The sequence below is a fragment of the Falco naumanni genome, chromosome 7 (assembly GCF_017639655.2).
Source record: "Falco naumanni isolate bFalNau1 chromosome 7, bFalNau1.pat, whole genome shotgun sequence".
Taxonomy (NCBI): Eukaryota; Metazoa; Chordata; class Aves; order Falconiformes; family Falconidae; genus Falco; species Falco naumanni.
In genome coordinates, this window is record NC_054060.1 from 3,870,723 (window position 1) to 3,891,310 (window position 20,588).

Consider the following 20,588-nt stretch of genomic DNA (forward strand, 5'->3'; position numbering starts at 1 on the left):
GGGGAAGGGCAGCAAGGGCTGGTGCAGGGGGAATCCCTCCAGCAACGGGAAGTGACGCCAGAGACACACCTGCCTCAGGTTGGATTGAATTGATACTCAACCTTTTTTCACCTCTTTCCCCAGGCCAAGCTAGAGAAAATGCCATGCAGCACTGAACCTGTCACTGCCATCCCTCTGAAAGCAATTGGTTTCCAGTTGTAGTGACAACAAAGTCTTTGTGCATGAGACACCTGATGATCCTGAGAAACGGCGGCCACCCAGAGCAAGGGGGGTCGTTCCCTGCCATTGAACCTGCTGGATTCACCCAACCCAGCTGCAAACACTATAGTGCAGAACAGCCCGAACATTTCCCAGAGACTTTCAAACCACTCTTTGTTCAGCTTTTGCAAATTACTGGCTTTCTAACCAGCCCACGAGCAGGAAAAATAGAAGGATTATTGCGGGATGAAGTATTTAAACTCTGTGGCAAATGCAGATCTTTAACCTCTGCATTTGGGAGCCACGGGGGAAGAGCACGGCCCGAGAGCAGGTACCGTGCCAGTCCCAGTGCAGGCACCACCTGCCTTCATTTTTCTGTGGATTTTCCAGGACTCTCTACCAGCTGCATGCCTGTTTACCTTGCTCCAGTTCCCCACGCGCCACGATGAACACGGTCTGAGGGAACACCGCCGAGCAGGGACGGGTTTGTTGGCAGCGGCACAGCCGTCGTCACTGCCGGTGCTGCAGCGCACGGTCCTCCAGATCGCACCCACGCCGCAGGTGGCTGAGCACTGCAACACACAAGGCAGACTCCTGCTCCACTCCTCTCCCACTGGCCGCCGTGGGGCTGTCCCCCAGTGCCCCTGCTGCCCCAATGCTCCCAATGCCTGACCCGCAGTGGCTGTCTGTCACTGCAAATGCTCTGCAGAGAGCAGCCCTGGGACAGCTGGGCAGCGAGAGGAGAGCTGATAATTGCCAGTAATGCCCCATCCACTGCACTCAGCACAGCCCCGTCCCTTTGGCAATTTGCAGCCTTGATGCACCTTACACCTGACATTTACATTTCTGTCTTCTCATGGCGGGTTTTAAGATACTCTCTCCTGTACAATGGCAGGAGCTTGCTCCTGTGCCAGGGTTGGCCTCCCTGGGTGCCCAGTGCCAGCGTGGGTGCTCCCCGCTTGCCTGCTCCTCCCGAGCGGACAGGGATCCGGGTGGGAAGCACGCTTCCCTGCCTGTCGGGTACTGCCACTGCTGCTCGAGCACCCGCTGCCCCAGGAGGCTCCCTGCGGAGCTGGGGAACGCCAGGCACGGGGGCACCAGCCCTCCTGGAGCAGGGAGGCATGCCAGGGCAGCTCAGAATTGTGCCTTTCTGGGGCTGAGCATTGCAGAGCACAAGGCGCTGCCACCATGGCTGGTGCCAGAGGGAGCGGGACAGGATGCAGTGACAGCGGGGCATGGGCATCTGATTCGCGCCAGGCAGCAGCTCCTGGCTATGGTGGCCTGTGGCGCGGTGGGCTGGCTGCCTGCTCCGCCCCACAGAGCTGGGGGCTTTCAGCGTTCAGCCAAAATACCTGTGCCGCTCAAAGCTGCCATGCATGTCTTCTCACACAAAGAGCAATGTCCCAGAGACCAGCCAGCAGACGGACCAGTCTCTCACCTCTGTACTGGCCACGTCACACTTTTAATGGGACTCAACACGTACCTCGCTCCAGTTCCCAACCTCCCAGCTGGGCATCGCTGTGGCTGCCATGCTGATGAATGGCGGAAGTGAAGGCTCCTCCTTCTCCATCTTTTTCTTCTCCCAGAGCAGCGGGGAGGCAGGGGTGGGCTGAGATAATTTGTGGTCCCCATCACTGAAAGCAGGTATCCCTGGGGTTGCCCATGGCGAGTGGTCCCCTGCCACAGTGCTGCTGAGCGGGGTTCCGTGGAAGGTCAGCTCTGCATGGGGCGATGCCAGCTCCGGGTGGTGGGACACCCCCATGGACCACCATGCTGAGGGTTCCTCAGAGGGTGATGCTCCTGCTGGGTGTGCGAGAGGGCTGTGAGCCGGGGTCATGGGCATGGCTGGTGCTGGGGTATCTTGCTGAGTGAAGCTGCTGGAGGTAAGTTGGGTGGCTGGCCTGGGCACGGCAGGGGACAAGGACACTGCCGCTGCAAAGGCTGTAGTGGCCACCAAGGGAGCCAAGGTCAGGGACGTTGGGGTATGGAGCTCTGGCTGGTGCCCTGCTTGTCCTACGGAGTCCCCGTCAGCACCCATGGGATAGAGACTCACAGCGGGATGGGTGCTCCTTCCCATCTCCCACCCTGGTCCTTGTGGGGTGGGGAAGGAAAGATCTGCCCCCTCTGTCCCATGGGCTTGGTCATCAGCTGCTGGTGCTGTGTGCATGCCCGCCATCCCCTTCGGCATTTCTGCCCACCATTCCTGCTCCTTGCTCTCAGGGGCAGCACTGTTAGCGTTACTGGTGATGACAAGGTCCATTTCCCTTGAGTCTTCACGGCCTCTCCCCGCAGAGCTGGCCACGTCAGGGGCCTCACCACCAGTGTCACCCAGCCCCTCTGTGCTCACACGCCCCTCACCGCTGCTCCCTGGCTCTCTCAGATGGTCAGATGTGTCTGCGCCAGTGCTGCCCCTGCCAGTGGGCACCGGTGGGGAGGGATCAGCTGGGTAAGGGGCCCAGGGAGCGAGGCCATGGGCTGGAGCATCCTGCTCAGGACCAGTCCTCATTGGCACAGCTCCCTGGGGTTCATCTGGGTGTGGGTGGTCATGGCTGTTTGCAGAGTTGTGACTCGAGGTGCTCTGGGTGGGTGGGTGGTCCTCAGAGCGGGACAAAAGTGTGGTGTCCTCCTCCTCACCCATGAAATCAGGGATGGCATACTTGGGAGCAGCTGTTCCTGCATCCACAGGTACCATACTCAGGAGATCATTCATGGCTAAACCCCCAGGTTCCATCTCTCCTTTGCCGTGCCCAGGAACAGAAGTGGTCACTTTGTTGGTCACCAGATGGTCCTCGCTTGCTCCTCCTCCCAGCTTGATGGAGTGCAGGACATCAGCAGGCATCTCACGGGACCCCTCCACATCGTTGATGCTCAGCTCTGGCTTAGGATCCTCGCCTTTTGTCTCTTTCTCTGTGAAGGGGTAGTAAGACAGATCCTCATGGAAGTTGATAAAATTATAATCGTAGTAAAAGTCGTCAACAAAAACATTTCCCTTTCTGGCTGAGAAGTCCTCCTCAGTGATGATATTGACGTCATTGGACTCTGGAATATTTGGAATCAAAGGGTTAAATTTAGCAATGTGGTTGCTGGGGATGTAATCGATTTCATTAAATATCTCTCTGCTGGAAGACCCACTGCCAGACCAGTCCACGTTGGCATTGTCTAATTTCTTCTGGCACTGTGGCAAGGAGCAAATAGTTTCCGAGCTGGGTCTTTCTGCAGGGTCACAAGCAGCTCCAGTGCTGTTGCTGCAGTAAACAGGGCGCCTCTGTGTCCCATTCCCACACGTTGCCGAGCACTGGGAAAGGAAGAGAGATGCAAACGTCAGGGATGGGAGCACAGGTGATGCAGGTGCAGCAGGAGGAGCAGGGAAGGGGCTGGCAGCAGTGCCCGTGCCCCTCTCCAGGGCTCCTCTCTGAGATACTGAAGCAGGTGCTCAACCATCCCATGCACCATGATGCTACAGGCACAAGGAGAAGGTGCTCCACATTGCTCTGCCATGCTCCCACCACCCACCCAGGTCCCGAGACGTCTCCTGTGCCAGTCCCACCTGCAGCACAGGGTCCTGTACCAGGAGTCAGGAGCACAGGGTACCGGTCACACCAGTAAGAAGTGCTATTCCTGGCCAAATCTACCTCTGGGGCTGTTAGAGCCCATCCCAGTGCAGGGCACTTTACTCAGGGTGATCCTTGACCTGCACTCCAGCCAGAAACAATTTCCCTGGGAGATGGACACTGTGAAAGGCATTGCGTAAAATGATCTAATAGGTCTTCTCTGTGACCTATTGCCATGAATTACATCTCTTCTTCTAGAACAGAATTTTTTGAAGCAGGGGATAACAACATGGGTGTTGTCCTAGTAAGGAAAAAGCAAGGGTCAACAAGGAGCCTTGTTGAGGACACCCCCTCCTCCACCATAATGGTCTCTTTGAGATTGTTCAGTATAAAAGAAACCTACAAGCTGGAAAGAGCTGCAGCAAAATTTTCTGCTGGATAAGTAAAACATCACATGTGGGCTGCACAAGCCACAGGCCGCTGCAGTTTGCGGTGACAGATGCACAGAGCATTAGTCATGTACATCAAAGCGCCTCACTCAAGCCAGCCAAGGAGAACAAACGGTCCACGAGGCAAACAAACCCAGCGGAGGGGTTTTCTGCTGAAATCCCAGCTACCCGGATGGAAACAGATGGGCTGAGGCACGGCTTCGAGGCACAGCCAGCAGCATGTGGAAATTAAGAGGTTACGGTGGAGAGGCAGAGCTGCTGGGCTGGATGGAAGGTGTGCTCTTCAGACAAGAAGTACTCTTGTATTTTGAGCCTTTCTCATCTTTGCTCAGCCCTCGTGAGGTCCAGGTGCCTGGTGGGCATGTGCCCTGCTCCCCGTGCCAGGCCTGGTGGGCTCCCGGGTGGGTGCCCACCCGGTGGGACGTCTCCCCCCAGGCAGGGGCTGCCCGGAGGAGATGCTGACCCAGCAGCCAGGATCCCTGTGCCATGCCGTGCCAGGGCTGGCCCAGCTCTGTCTCCTGTGCAATGCCAGGCAGGGGCAGAAACGACCCTGGGGACTATGCCTGGCAGAAGGGACAGTCGGTAACACGGCGTGGCCACCTCCAGGCATTTCCACCAGCTACAAGATGCTGCTGAAATAAATGTTACCACACATTAGCATCTGCAAAGGGGTGCAAGCAAGCTGCTTCTCCCTACTGGGATGGCACTGCCAAATCAGGGAAAACAGAGGACAATTCCCACTGCGCGCATCTTAAGCTAAAATGTCTCAGCAAATGCCTCCAGGTCCATCCAGGAGGTAAGTTCCAGGTATTGCAGCTCTTGCAGGGGGAAGGAAGGGGTTTGTTTGCCAAGGCTGGGTTATCAGGAAAGCCTCTGGGACACAGATAAGAGCCGCTGGCTGTTAGGAGCCTCTCGGAGGAACACCCAGAGCTTGCAGGAGGGTTCCACGTCAAGCACAGGACTGCAGGAGGCATCACAGCAGGCAGCGCAGCAGGATGTGCTCCTGACAGCAGACAGATGCTCCCGTTCGTGTATTAATGGACAACAAACAATACTTCTTGGCTAAGCCCACAAAGCTGGATATACATCGCTTTAGGGTCCCTCTGAAGGTGCTATGTCCCAGTCTTTAAGCACTTTTTTGGGCTACCCAAACTGCAAACCACCCCCCCGGCTTGGCGGGCTGCCCAGCACGTACCTGCTGCCTTGCCGAGGGTCTGCAGGCACAAAAAAAATACAGTGGCCCCCTATTATTACTGCTGGATAGAAAGACCACATTCCTGGGAAACTTCTGAGCCCCCCCCACTTTCTCTGCTTACTGGTGGTGCTGGAAATGGAGAGGGAAGAGGGCTCTCGCTTTAAGGGAAAGAAGGACAGAAAAATTACAGACATCTCGAAATCTCGAGCACATTTTTCCTGGGCTCCCAGATCAGCAGATGTCAATACCACAAGGGACGACTGTGCCGGCTCGTGCTGGCTCTGTGCACAGCCCAGACCCACAGGCAATCCGTGATTTTTCCCTTTAAACTGTTGCGGCCGCCTTTCTCAGCCCTGCAATTGTGGCTTTTGTGGGCCCCTAGAAAAATATTTCTAAATAGCTCTCATTTAGCCTTCAAATTTTCTGTTCGCATTTTTATTCCGCTTGTTTCTTAGCAACGAGCGCAGTTCCCAGGCTCTCTCGTTTCTCTCCCGATATTTGTCTTCACACTGAACACTGAAACCGCTGCTCAAATTAGGGGTTATAATTTTCTGGTTAAAACCCTCAACCTGTGGTTAAGCTGATCCGCAGAAATACAAAAATAAAGGCTACACAGAGTGTCCACAGACCACAGCCTTTGATACATGGGTGTTTTTTGGTCTTTCCCTCTCTTTTAAAAAAAAATGTTGAAAAACTTGTGATGCCCCCCTCAGGGCATTATCGCTGAGGGGGTCTCTGTCTCTGCCCACCCCAGCTCTGCAGCAGCGATGGGGCAGCTTCGCTGCTGGGGAGCAGATGCCCACGGGACAGCACACACACAAGCACGGTGCACCCAGACCCCAGCTTGCCCCCTGTGCCTTGCCTCAACAGGCAAGAATGATTTTCAAGGCTTCTGCCAAAATAAAGGGGAAGGCTTGCGGTGCTCTGGAAATACACTGAAGGGTTGAAAGCCTCTCGTTTCTGCCCTCCTCGCACCCAGCGTGGAGCATGGCTGTCACCCTGATTGAGGGAGCAGCAAGGTTCAAGAGAAGATGGGGCAGAGGCAAACAGCCTGGTGCTCCTTCCTCACTCCGAGACCTCCCCGTGCAATGAAATTCCCGTCCGTGTGAGCTGGTGTTACAACATGAGCCCACAGAAACACACCCATGAATTTTCCTTGTAAGCACTCTTGGGCAGGCTGAGGATGTCTGGGGAGGGATTTGTCCCCAGCTCCTGCCAGCTTTGCAAGACACTGGGACCTCCCCGATTCTCCTTCTCACCTCAGACCAGTTCCCCACAGCCCACTGGGAGGGACAGGGGACGTCCCGGTGACAGGGCGCGGTGGCATCTGGCTTGGAGAGATGCTGGCAGTCTGCTTGCTGCAAGGCTCTCTGCTCGTCCAGCCCCACGCTCTGGATGCAGAGCACCGTCCTCTTCATCAGCCCCGAGTGGCCGCAGGTGGCCGAGCATTTCTGCCATTCGCCGACCCACCACCTGCGGAAATGTGAAAGAGGAAAAAAAGTCTCAGCCGGAGCACGTGGCCGCGAGCCGGGCTGTCCCGCGCCCTCCACACCGAGCACTGCAGGGTGCTGGGTTTCAGCCACCGCCAGCCGAGGGGTGCCCGGGGCCGGGAGATGTACACGAGATGCACACAGGCTTCAGCAGCCCGTAACCATCTGCGGGGCTTGGGGGAATTAGGATCCCAAGTGCGGTTTGTGCTCCAGCCCAAGGTCAGGGTGCCCGGACCGAGGGGCAGGGGTGGGTTCGTGCTCACGTTGTGCTGGGGATGGGTATTTGCACCGGGGCAGGGGGGTCCTGGCCCAGGACGGTGCCCTCCTGTGCAGCTCGTAGTTGGCACACCAACACCACGCTGTGGTGGTCAGGCAGCCACAGGGGTTTGCTCAGACCAGCGCAGGGTCTAGGACCCATTCTCAAGCATGAGGGAGACGAGGGGTGCAAACCCTGGGCTGCAAATAGCTGCACACATCCTGGTGCAATCCGGGCATGGCCGCGAGTGAGGTTCCCCCAGCTCTGCTCGCTCCCTTCGGGCAGTTTGGACGTTAAAGCTTTGCTGAGGAGGAGCGAGGGGAAAGCTGGCAGACCTGGCCGGGCAGGGCTCCTCGCTGCATGTCCTCTGCTGGTCGTCAGGGCGGGTGAGCGCATCGCAGTACCGCTCCTCCACGATGCCAGCCAACTTCTCCACGCAGTGCACGATCTGCCGCTGCACCCCTGTGGACACCGGCAAGGGCTTGGCTCGAGATGAAAATCAAAGTGAACCACCGAGCATCCTCTGCCATTAGGTGACAAGAGGCCCTAAGATAAGCTTGAGCTCCCCAAACCGGGGCAAACAAATTAAAACCACTGCTGAAACTGGAAGTTGAGAACCTGCTGAGGTACTACTGATGCCCTCATGAAGCCCAACAGCACCAGTGCTCCCAGCATACCTGGGTGGGAAAAGCAGAGCTGGACACCTGGCCATCACCCGTGTGATGAGACCTCCAGAGCTCAGCTGGGCTGGAAAATTACTCTGGGTATGCAGCTGCAAAGCAGGGACACCTGGGACTGGATGGATGGATGGATGCAAGCAACACCGGTCCAGCCAGGACACAGGCTCCCGGGCATTACGAGCAGCAGACCCCAGCCAAAGCCCCTCCCTGGGGCTGTCAGGACACAGTGTCTGTCCAGCACAAGGCAACCTCAGCTCCTGCCCAGAGACCAAATCCAGGGATGCTCACGCAGACAGCTAAAAACAGATAGCAGAGAGAGTTGACAAACCTTGTACTCCCTTAGAAAACACCCACCAAATTACACCTGTTCTGCCAGCGCTTAGGGATGCCAGGAAATACCTAAGGAATAGCGAGGGTTTCCGCAGAAGGCAAGGTGAGGACAACCATGTCCAGGACCGTCAGAACCTCGCAAACTCCGTGGGACATCTCCGTGTGCCCTCTCGGTGCTCTGTCTCTGCACCAAGCGGCTCACAGAGACAAGGCAGGTTAAAAGCAGGAATATCTCCACCCTTCTGCTGGCTCCTGCTGATAGATTTCTACAACTCCAGCTTGGTCCTGGTGGCCTCTGGTCACAAGCAATGCAAGGGGCACTGATGGATGAGTTATGCTGGGAGAGCCGCTGAGCAAAAGTCTCTGGAGTAAAACCTTTAGTATCCTTTAGCTTTTATAGTGAGCAGCGAGATGAAAGAGATGCAGAAAAATGCCGTTCCACAAGCTGCCTAATGGGATTTGATAGTGATGCAGCCAGTAGAGGCTTTGCAGAAAACATCCCGCTGCTGGAGAGGCCACTTGGCTGGGGGAAAAGCCTTTCCCCACCTCTAACCTTACAAAAAGCCTCTGCAGCCACAGCACAGGGTGCACTGTGACGTTTGGGGCTGCCAAAACCATGCAGAGGAGCACACGTAGGGCAGGATGGCCAGTGGTGGAGATGCTGCAGCCAACGGTGGGAGCACTGTCCTGGCACCACCATCCAGGCACCGGAGTATGTGTGCACATGTGTGTGCATGCATGCTGAGGCTTTCAGGGGGGCTGTGGCCGAAGGGGAACCAGCCGCCAGCAGCACGGCTCTCTTTGGCAGCCTTCTGCCCCAGCTGCAGCTCACGGGTAAATCACCCGGCAAAGCCTCGTGGCCCAGCCTGCAGCATTCATGGGGTGACATTTTAAAGGATGACCTCACTGCTGCCTCGCTGCCTGTTTTTGTCCTCCCTTTTGCAACACATACTTGACCTGTGACTTGGGAGAGCTGTAAATATTAACCACTGCCATCAGCTGAGATGGATAGAACCCTGCTGAAGCTGCTGAGCTGTGCCCTGGCTCTAGCGCTTGGGAGCCGACGGGGCCGGCAGGGCTGGAGCCAGCCCCCACAGAAGAGGCTCGGCCTGAGCTCTCCCAAATCGGTGTCACTGCACACTCCATCATCCAGCCCAGGGAGAGGGGCTCAACCCTCCTCCAGCCGACTGCTCGTGGCCAGATGGGATAAGCATCCTCACCTGGCTCCTGCCTGATGTGCTCCTGTATTTCCCTTCCATCCTGGAAGCCAACTACTCAAACCTTGCAAAGGAAAGCTGGTTTTAAACAAAAGCGAGTGCCCTCAGCTCCCGTCCCCCTCAACTCCCCATGCTGCAGGGCCCCTGCAAACCCACAGCGAAGAGCTCTCAGTGTAAATGTATGAAAAATGACCTGCCAGCTCCTGCTGCATCACAACCCTCCTGCTCCAAGCAGGAATCCACACCTATTTCTCAGGAACAGGCAGGAAACCTCTCCTGGCACTCTGAACCACTAAGAAAGTATAAGTGTCCTTGAATTCCCTTTCTTTCCAGTGGCAGCTGCTCTCCAGGAAGCGCTCACTGGTCCCAGCCTCCCCCCTTGCAACGTGCCTGAATCGTCCCCCTCCATCAGCCGCCCCAAAAGCTGCCCCAGGATGCCCAGCCCTGGGATGCACTGGGGTGGGAGCAGGGAAAGCATGGGCACCACGCACCCTCCCATGTGCTCTCCATAAAACCCTGGAAACAATCCCCCCTGGAGAGGCCCAGCCGGATGGGAGACTGGCCCTTCAACACTCCCTGGATTTCTCTGAAGCCCTTTTGTCTCCATCCCCCTGACGCCAAGGAACACCCGGCAGTAACAGGACACCGAGCAAGGAGCAAGTGCTGATAAAGCCTGGGGTCCGGTGGGCGAACACAGCGGGGCTCTGGAGAGCGGTGACCTCAGCAGATGCCACCTCCCCCTCCCCACGACCTCCTGAAACCAAAGACCTAGGAATTTCTAAGGCATCCCCACGGTACGAGGATGCACTGCCTGCTCCACTCCTCCACGGCGGGCCACCAAGCCCCGAGGTCCCGCTGGAGCCGCACTCACCAGTGCCGCATGTGGCAGTGCATGTGGTCCAGGAGCCGAAGCGCCAGAGGAATTCTGCCTGCTCGATCTCGTTCTCGCTGTCGGCCGGGCGCTGGATGGTGTACTGGTACCGCACGCCGGGGTTGGTCTCCTGAAACAGCAGCTGTGGGGAGACAAAGGGCCGTCAGGGAGGCTGGCTAGTGCACGGCAGTCGCCGCTGGCCACTGCACCCCAGGGGTTTTGCAGGAGGTAACAACCTGCCCAGCACGGCCACAAAGATGCAATTCTCTATCCAGCTCCACCCCAGGGCTGCATTACCTGCATCACCTGCACCCCAGCAGCAGCTCACAGCGATTTCAGAAACAGGGTTAGCAAGTGGCTGAAGCAGTGTAGGAGCAGAGGAGCTGCCCTCGCTCACAGCATTGCGCTCATGGCAGCGTCAAGTAATATTAAAAAAAATAACAGTGACAACACTGAGAATCACCAGGTTTTATGTGTCCACTGATGAAGAGGCTGGAAAGATTCTCCTGTTAATCCCACTCAGTCCCACTGCTGCATGCATCCCGTCCAAGGACTATCTCAAGGTTCAGCATGATGAAGGGCCCAGGACGGCCAGTTGTCCCCTTCCCTGTCCCCTTCCCTGCAGCTGGACCTGGGGCAGGAGGTTTTGCATGTGCCATCGCTGGGCCCAGCCCAGCCCCAGGGTCTGCAGCACGCGGGCAGGAATGACCCTCCGTTGGTCAGGAGCACACTGAGCAACATCTGCCTCCCTCCATCACTCTTCCTAAACTCTTCAGCAAGGGATGGAGTCACGGCTGGAAGGAGGCTCCGACAGCTCCCAGCCCTGTGCACTGGGCTGATGGTGGCTGGCCCGGACGGACGGACACTCAGGTGACAATCAGTGGCAGGGACCTGTCCTTTGGCATGGTGGCAGAAGGAAGGGAAAGGGACAGCAGCATTAGCCCAGCCCTGCAGAAAAGGACTCAAATGTCACCTCTGCCACTTCAGCATCTGCCCTGGGGAAGCACCGCAGCATGTCTTGGCTTGAGATGCTGGCTACCCGTGTTGGTCCCTGTCTGCACTTCCAACCTGCCACCAACGTGCCCCAGATGGCACCAGTATCCCTGTGGGAGCATCCCCCTGGAGTGACACCCCACTCATGCTGTGGAAGCAGCAGCTGTGGCAAACGGGAGGGAGCCACTGGCAGCAAACACCAGCGATGGCTCATGGCAACATGGGCCTGAAGGAACTTCCTTAATCGCTCCCCGCTTGCAAGGTGTTCCTGCTGCTCTTGACATGCACAAAGCAGCTCCTGCAGTCAACAATCCTGCCCGAAGCACCTCCTGCACCAGCGCTTGGCAAAGGCTGGAGTTTAACTTGTTTTTCTTAGCCTAAGCGCTCCCATTATGGCCAAAGCTTTGTTGTTCTTGGAGCTTTGGCAGGAGCAAGGGCATCTTTCCAAAACCTCTTCATGAATATTGAAACTTTTTTGCCAAAAGCTTTTAATTGGGTTACAAAATCCCAGAAAGTCATTTGCTGGTGCTGAGCAAGCCAGCATTGCCATTAACAGCAGCACGGGGTGGCAGGCGAGCCCAGCATCCCACTCACATTTCAGCCTGAGCCTCTGCTGAAAGAAATGCAGCAGGTGAAGGCTTCGGCTGCCCAGCGCGGCCAGGCTTGTGCAAAGGGGCTGATGCTCAGGAAGAGTGCATCGGGCTGAGCGGCGTGTGCCGGGGCAGGGGAGGCTCCTGGGGGGCTGTGGGACATCACCTCTGCAGCACCACACTTTGCACCGCAAGGAATTCCAGCCTGGTGCCAGCTGTGCCACCGTCCATGGGACGATTTCCACCGGCTTCTGCAGGAGAAAGCTTGGCCTCACAGGCACGAGGATGTTGGCTGCCAATAGCTTTGCATTAACTGGCAGATCCCTCACTCCTGACCATCCTGATGGCCATTCCCAGGGGAAGGAACTGCAGGGACAGGCGCAGCAGCACAACAGGGACCTGCAGGGCAGGGGCCAGCCCCAAACCCCCCTCACCAAACTGCCTTTCCCGCCCCCCCTCCCCCCCGAGACAGTTACAACCCCTGCAAAGCTGTGCAAAACTCATTGAAATATAAAGCCGTGCTGAAAAGTAAATCCCCCAGGCAACTCTTTTCCATGGATACAATGTGAAAATTAATAGAGTGGGGTCAGTTTGCAAAATAAAGCAATTTCCAGATAAGCCCCAGAGCCGTGGCGGTTGCAGCAGAGCAGGGGATTAGCAACGGTCAAGTTGGGCTCATATTAAAAGCATTTGCAGGATGCACCAGGTGGGCTCGGAGCAGGAGCAGCCCCTGGGCAGCTGCCCAAGCTTGGGGAAGCAACTTCTCTTTCAGAAACAGTGAGCAGCATCCCAGCTGCAGGGAAGCAAACGTGTGCTCCCATCGTGGAGGCAAAGACAAGAGACTTTCCTGCGGACCCAGAGGTAAAAGGACCATCTGGCTGAGCAGGTTCACATGGAGATGAATATCCCCTGAAGTCTGTTATCTGCTCCCCCAGCGTCTGCTCTGCTCTGCACAAAGGCTGGAGGCACCGGACGGGAGCAGGAGCTGGGCAGGTGCTCTCTTGCTTGCAACTCTGCCATCCTGGAAACGCACTACTGCGATGCTTGTTTTAACGTATTGCTTTTTCTTGGGTTTATGTGGTTAATTGTAACCTCTCGTGCCCAGACCTGGGCGTGCAGAGCGGCAGGTCCTGGGTGCCCTGCCCTGCGAGCACAAGGCAGCATCACTCTGTGATGGGGCTTGCCTCCTCAAAGCCTCGGGGCTTTGATGAAAAATAGTGACTTATTCTGGGGAGGGATGTAGCTTTATGGAAATTCCCACATGCAAAAAGAGCAAAAACTGACAATTCTAGTTGTTTCAGACAAGTTAAAATTATCCTTCTGGATTTTTACCTCCTGCCTCAAGGGCTTTTGCGAGGAAGGGCAGTACCCTGGGCAGCATCACCCGGTTTGGACCATGGAGCACAAATCCCCGGGCCAAGCTCCTTGCCACGGTGCCAGGTGGTGCAGAGGAGGGCGCAGCACTGCCGAGGGGTGCTGGTGGGCCACCCTCTGCCACCACCCATGGCACTACGACAGCTCCCAGCTCCCACTGCCTCCACCAGCAGCTCCAGCCCTGCCAAAAGCACCGCGGGCTCTTCCCCTGCTCTTGATAAGATATGGGAAAGGGCTCCGGAAACGGGCTCTTTCTCCTCATGCTCCCTCTCTCCTGTGTAAATATTTTCAGGAATGCTGCAAAGGGGACGAGGCTCAGCTGGAAGTGGCGTGGGCTGGAAACACTCTCCGGGCCGGCAGTGCTCGCCCAGCTTCTCCCCGCGTCAGAAACACACTCGGTGAGGAGATCCAGTGGCTCTGTCCCCCCCAGCCTCCCCACCGTGCACCCCGACCACCACGGACCTGGATCCACACAGGCTCCACGGTGGGTCCTGGGGAGGTGAGGTTCTCCCAGTTCCCTGTCCTCTTGTAGGTGAAGGTGGTCCCTGCCACCCTGTAGTCCCCATTCCACTGGATGGTCCAGCCGCCGTTCAGGAAATACTTCTCCGGGTCCTCGCTCCGCAGCGCCAGAAAATTCCCAGCTTCTGCAACTTCTTCAATCCGGATCTCCCGGGCTCCCACAGGAATAATCCCAATATCAACGTAACCTGGGAATGGAACCAAGTGTTTGTCTTGGGGGAGTCAAAGATGTGACAGAGATATCTGTGCCCTTGGATGGGAGCTAGTGTCCCTTAGGTGGGTGCTAGTGTCCCTTGGGTGGGTGCTAGCGTCCCTTGGGTGGGTGCTAGCGTCCCTTGGGTGGGTGCTAGCATCATGCCAATCCTTACATCCCTGTAAGGCACTGGTCTGCACCAAATCCCGCCTTGCACTGAGCCCAGCTGCATTCCCTGCCAGGAGAGCCTGTCACAGAGGGAGATATATCCTGCGTGGGTGCTGGCAAGGCATTTGCCACACTTTCAACATGTCCTTGTCAACACACAAAATCTCCTTAAACCTCTCCAAACTGGCCCCAGCATCCGTGGATTAGTTTTCAGGCCTTTAGACACAAAGAACAGTAATGGGATATTTTTCTCCCAGGCAGCAAGGAGTGTGATGCCAACGTGACATCTCCCCATGCTGCCTCTTGGGTCTCATCCCATCAAAATCAACGAGTCGGGATTAAAAACCATCCTGCAAGCAAGCAAGCAGCAGCAGCGAGCCCAGCTCCTGTGGAACAGGCACCTGATGTTTTGGGAGCAGAGCGCCCTTACCCAGCCCTTCGCTGTCCTCGAAGGTCTTCTTGACGGTGTGGCAGGTGGAGCCGTCCCCGTGGCAGACCCCGCACCGGTCCTCCACCGCGTTGGAGTCGATCTCATAGTCACAGCCCACGTTCTGCAAGGCAGCCCCGTCAGCCGCGCGGCCCCCGCCTCGCCCCGCACCACTGGCCGTGGGAGGAACAAGGGAGAGGAGGACCAGCCTTGGTCCTAAATGGTGGGAAATAAGGACTGTTGGGTGGGAGAGAGGGGCCAGCTGGAGGCTTTTTGGAGGATGGGCAGCGATACAGCCACATCGGCTGCAGCAGGGGTTTCTCTAACAGCCTCACGGTCCTGCTGCCCTGCTCATATGCAGCGAGGATCACAACCCACATCTCGTTTTCTCCTTTTTCTACCCAAGTCCCCAGGCAGCAGAGCCTGTCAGCACGCATTATGTTCCAAACCAAGCTGGGTAAACCCCTCAGTCCTTGGTCCTGCTAGTTCTGTTTCAAAACACTTCCCCAAAACCTTTTTTTATATTCTGCTGAAACCCTTTACATCTTGTGCCAAACTGCTTGACCTACGCAGAGCCAGAGCCTCCCTGTGATTTTGCACCATAAACACACAGCCAAGCCCCCAGAGGGTCCCGCTGGGGGCTGTGCCAGCTGCGAGCGTCTGTAGCGAGCCGGGTTTGACTCTGGTGTCACAGCCAGCAGCAAGCGCAGAGGTGATGCGGATTCTGTATGCAGCGAGCTCTGGCTAAACGTGCCATCATCTGCCACGAGCTGCTGGCTCGCACCTTGTTCTATGGGCCAAGTAAAAATACCAACCCCTGCGCTCCCTCCAGCCCATGCACTGGTGTGCCGCAGCCTCTGAAATAACCTACAGGCTGTTACAGGAGGAAACGGGACCTTCCCAGAACCTCTGCTGCTGCCGAGCCCCTGCCCGCTGCTGCTGGCAGCACAGAAGTTTCCGCAAATGGTTTTTACATAAGAGGCTGCAAGGAAACCAGCTGACTGATTATTTTCCCTCTTTTCTGCTGTTTTTTGTGCTGTCCAAAAAGCCTGCTTTCCAAAAAAACTGTTTTTCCAACAAGCCTTTCAGAGAGCCTCTCTATCCAACACGGTGGCAGACGCGGCCATGCCCCCTCCCGCCCGTGCGAGCCCCTGGTGACAGGCGGCCTTGAGCTCGGCAGCAGCGTGGCTTTGGTACATCCCGTGGTGGGAATCTGCCCTGCAGACCACACACAGCTCAGACCCCTACCCATTCCCTAATTCAACAGAAATCCAACGTCCTGCACGTGTGCTTTATTCTATCCTAAACCTCGGGACCGCTTCCCTAGGGAAAAGGAAGGTGCGAATGAAGGGACCGTCTCGCTGCCACCAAAGGCAGCTGGAGGACACAGGGCAAAGCTCAGCGAAGCCTCCCCAGCACCTCCCAGATGATTCACAGCGCTGCCTGCGCCACCTCCACCAGATTCCCGTGCCTCCCACGCTGCCCCAGCCAGCAGCTGGAGCAACGCCGCTGCATGTTGCAACACGTTTGTAGGGAGCTTCCAAGAAAGAAAAATAATGTCCCAGAAGGACAAATCCCAGTGCTGGGAGAGGCTGCCAAGCCAGGGGAGCCATCTCCATTGCTGCAGGTCAGAGCCCAGCTGCCAGCACTGGATGCACTCGGGGTGCAGGACTGGGCACCCTCTCCATGCACCCTTTCATATCCCCAACCTTATTTGCAAGCGAAACTTCTCTTCCTCTGTTTTCTTGGGTTTCATAGAACAACAGAGTGGTCTGGGTTCGAAGGGACCTTAAAGACAATCTCGTTCCAACCCCCTGCCATGGGCAGGGACACGTTCCACCAGCCCAGGTTGCTCCCAGCCCCATCCAGCCTGGCCTTGGTGGTGCTCTGTGAGGCCAGCACAGAGGCTGAGATACGTCTGCACCACACACCTCGTGGAAATGTGGAAAGCTTCCAAGCAGTGAATGACAAAACAAGCAAGCTCAGCCCATCGGTGCATGCGAGAGAGGGGACAGTGTTCGCCTAAGGGACGGGTCACGGCACCCGCCTGCGTTTCCCTGAGCCCGGGGGTCCTTGGGCTCCCTCCCCAGCGGTACCCGGCACAGGACCCACCTTGCAGATGCCGTTGATGCACATGTCGCGACTGGCGTTCATCTCGTAGCACGGTGTCCCGTCGATGACGGCATCCCGCAGCTTTTCTGCAAAGTATTCATCCTCTGGCCGGCAGTGCAGCTCGCAGGGGTTAACTGGGGAACCCAACAGGCAGAAACTAAACCCAAGCAGCCTGGGGCCACCTCCAAAAACATAAATTAACCCTGCAAGCCCAGCCATAGTTTTAAAATACGGCATAAACACACTGCCAGGCGAATATGAAGAGATGAACAGCAAAATCAAGCCGTTAGCAAGACTCTGTTTCAGGTTTTCCATTGGGGCTGCAGGCAGAAGCCCAGCAGCGGGCTTTGCCCTCGACTCACTGTTGTTGGGCACCGGCGTCCACTTGTAGAGTTTCCCTTTGTAGAGCATGGGGTTGAACTGGCTGCACTGGACCTGGCGGAAGGAGGGCTTGTCGGGGGGACACAGCCTGACGTTGCAAATCCGGAACCGCTTCCGCTCCCCCAGGCAGTACCTGCCCCCGTACTTCGGCCTGTCCGTACATGGGAGGGGAAAAAGAAAATCAAAGGATCACAGAAGGGTTTGGGTTGGAAGGGACCTTAAAGATCACGTAGAGTCCCACCTGTGCCAGGGGCAGGGACACCCCCCCCCCAGCCCAGGCTGCCCCCAGCCCCATCCAGCCTGGCCCTGGGCACTGCCAGGGATGGGGCACCCACAGCCTCTCCGGGCAGCCTGTGCCAGCGCCGTGCCACCCTCACGGGGAAGGATTTCCTCCTGATACCTCATCTAAACCCATCCTCTTTCAGTTTAAAACCGTTATCCCTGTCCTACCTAACAGAGACCCACCACACACAAGGGGAAGCTCCCCTTCCACTCACAGCTACAGGAGGGTGCGTTTGTACCTGCTGCTGAGGTTTGATCTCAGCATGAATCCACCTGGGCCACCGGGAGCTCTCCCAGTTACAACCCACAGGTCGCTCTGCTGCGATGTTCGTGTAAGGAACCGTGTAAGGCTACGAATCCGACACCCATTCCAGCATGATCCATGCTCCACTGAGCAAGCTTTTGAAATCCATGGAAACCACGGCCCACGTCCTTCTTCTCAGAGTCCCTCTTGGACCAACTCCCTGCTGCTGCCGTGCTGCGCTACGGGACGATGCACGGTGAGACCGTGAGCCAAAGGCAGCTTTTCCCGATGGCTCTCAAGCTGAACCAGCTACATCTTGGGTCTTGCCCCTCCTGACAGCCGCTCCTTAACGTTGGAAATATGGCCAATTTTATAGGTCTAGTGTACGATGCTATAAAAGCAATTATTAAAGTTACGTGTCCCTGGCAAGTGGTCATGTCTGAAGCCCCCTCACCTCCTGCAGCTGCAGCCGGGCACCCCTCCCCAGGAGGTAAAACATCTCCTCCACCATCCTGGGTACCGCGGCTGATGAGATGCCAGCGCTCCCAAAAGGCAGGTCAGCCAGGTGCCCATTCTGTGGCTGCTCTGGAGGAGCTGCTTCCATCCTGCCCGGGATGCGCTTCCCGCTCTGCTCCTCTACTGCCCAAGGGGATGGCAAAGCTGCCACTGGGCTTTTTAAAGCAAGAGGGACTTTAAAAGCAACAATATTTTTTTCTCAGATGCCAACAGACTCTCAAAATACTGCCACTGTCTCCTGATGCTTTTTCCTTTGGTCACAGCACTCTCCATGGCCCATGGCCCCATGATCTCATGAAAATTACTTTTCCCCTGATCATCTAAGTTTGGGCACACTTTGCTGAAGAGAATAAAGTTAATTATTATTTTAGGGTTGTGTTTATGTACCCTGCCCTGAGGAAATGCCTGCGGGAGGAGGACTGCCCAGCACACACATTTGTTCACTCCATCCAAAAGGCAACGCTGAAGATTTACCTACAGTGGCCAAAGCAAACAACTGCCCAGCGAAATTCTGCTGCTTTTCCAGTGTTTGCTCTCCTGCCCACCCGCAGCTGTGTTTAAAACACTCCATAAACTACAACTGCACTTCTGCCACAAAACTCATGTCAAACACAAATCCAGCTCTTGACCTGGGACTGAGATTACACAGCACTTCTTTAAACAGCTCAATAGCACGTGCTAAAAGCAACACGTCCGTGGAAGAAACTGGGCAGAAAGCACATCTGGGCTCATTAGAGCGTCTGTTCCTGTGGCTTTCAGAGCTCCTCAGGCCATTGAAAAGCGACTGCCACTGGGACATTGCTCACAAAGCCCTTTTCTCTCCCCTCCCAGGGCACTCTGACACCTGGGCAAGCCGGGGGCTTTGGCTGAATACAACGCGACAGCGATTTGGTGACCAAGGGGTCATCCAGGGAGCAGGTGGGTCAGCCCAAGAAACCATGGGATGGACAAGGCTGCGCCTCCATCAGTGCCCAGATGCTTCCAGGAGAGAGGCAGTGCTGGCTGCCGCGGCTGGGCACAGGTCAAAAATCACTCATGGGCAATGGGGTAATAAACAGCAGCAGAATTTTTCAAAATGACTCTGAGTCAGGCTCAAAGAATGCCTGTTTTTCTTTTCTGTCATTAAAAGACACTGGATATGTTTTAAACCTACAAGCGCGGAGTCCTTGCTCTTTGTTTCGAGTCACATGGCAACGTCCCTCTGCCTGCACGGAGTGGGAGCAACTTATATGTGGAAGGAGACACAGCAAACTCAGCCCCTCCAGAAGCTTCCACCGCCCAGCCGGCTGGATAACCCCGTGAAATGAATCCCAAGTGTTTCAAAAGCACATTGTTGGGACCGGTAACTGCCTAACGGCGCGGTTTGCCGTGCGATGCAGACAGGTGCAGGACCACACTGGCCAGACGCCGGTCCCCAGCTTTATGGGGTGACAAGGAATCGTTGGGCTCATCTCTTAAATGGGGTCGTGTGGAGGGGCTGGGGGAGCCCCGGGGGAGCGAGGGCTGGCTTACGTGGGGTTGCTGCACTGCCTCTCGGCGCTCTGCACGCCCGCGCCGCAGCTGCGGGAGCAGGCAGCCCACGAGCTCCAGGAGCCCCAGCCGCCGTCGATCGCGTCGGGACGGTAACCCACGGGCACGCACTCGCCATTGAAGCACCACTGCAAAGGGATGGGCCAGACGAAGAGAAAACAAGGTTTAAGGATGCAGTAATGGACGTTGAGTCTGAGAGCCCGGCTGCGGGGAGTACTGAAACCCAGCACCCACACTGCCCCGTGGAAATCCACACTTTGCTCACACGGAGGTGTCGGGGGTCAGCGGGGCTCTGCCAGAGCCCGGCACACCTCTAAGCAATAGGAAATTCAGAGATGTTGGGCTGTTTGAGGATTTGTCTCAGGCAATGCATCCAAACCTCCACCAAGACCCCTCAGCAAGGGGATTCATAGCCCAATCCGAGCGCAGCGGGAAGAGCCAGCCGGGCACAGCCGCGGACAAGGGCACAGCAGGAGGTTTCGCAGGGGGCAGTGGCTAAGCCCAGGGTCACCCCTGGCGCTCTGGGGCCAGCTCTCCAGGAGGGGACACTGAACCTAACAAGCAGAGACACTGATGGTTAACTTGGGCAGGAAAACCCTGTCCTGGAAAAGCGATGCACAACAGCTCTGTCCCAGGACTGCCGCAGGACAGGAGCCAGCGTCACCCATGCAAGGGCGACCAGAGCTGGCTGCAGACAGCTGGTCCCCTCCGCACCCCACGCCCAGCACAGCACCCACCGAGCTGCCGCAGCGCTGCTGGACCCCCCCGGACCCCAGAGTGGGGAGAGGTGCCTGCCCTGCGGGGGGGCAGGACCCAGAGACCAGCACCCACCACTGCAGCAGACGGAGAGCAGCAGAAGCCCTGCACCCTTCTGCCACGGTAATTAACGGCAGGTTTCACCTTCTGAAGGCGTTTTCAGCTTGGCTGGAGTCAGTCCCTCCCTGGCACCTGCAGGTTTTTGGGCAGAGCAAGGGCAGCGAGAGGAGCCTGCCCTGGTGGGCTGGAGCCTGTGAAATTCCAGT

The 20,588-nt window shown here is 56.8% G+C and overlaps 1 protein-coding gene across 1 annotated transcript in view; it reads right to left on the minus strand.

Moving 5' to 3' along the window:
• ADAMTS7 (ADAM metallopeptidase with thrombospondin type 1 motif 7) overlaps positions 1–20,588 on the minus strand; it is a 50,738-nt gene that overhangs the window by 13,036 nt on the left and 17,114 nt on the right. The window contains exons 11-20 of the mRNA XM_040601699.1: positions 19,549–19,694; positions 16,976–17,145; positions 16,614–16,747; positions 14,505–14,625; positions 13,657–13,901; positions 10,238–10,379; positions 7,475–7,601; positions 6,653–6,866; positions 1,682–3,493; positions 618–770 (exon numbers count right to left, since the gene is read on the minus strand). Coding sequence (XP_040457633.1) covers positions 618–770; positions 1,682–3,493; positions 6,653–6,866; positions 7,475–7,601; positions 10,238–10,379; positions 13,657–13,901; positions 14,505–14,625; positions 16,614–16,747; positions 16,976–17,145; positions 19,549–19,694 — 3,264 coding nt within the window. The remainder of the gene's footprint in view (positions 1–617; positions 771–1,681; positions 3,494–6,652; positions 6,867–7,474; positions 7,602–10,237; positions 10,380–13,656; positions 13,902–14,504; positions 14,626–16,613; positions 16,748–16,975; positions 17,146–19,548; positions 19,695–20,588) is intronic.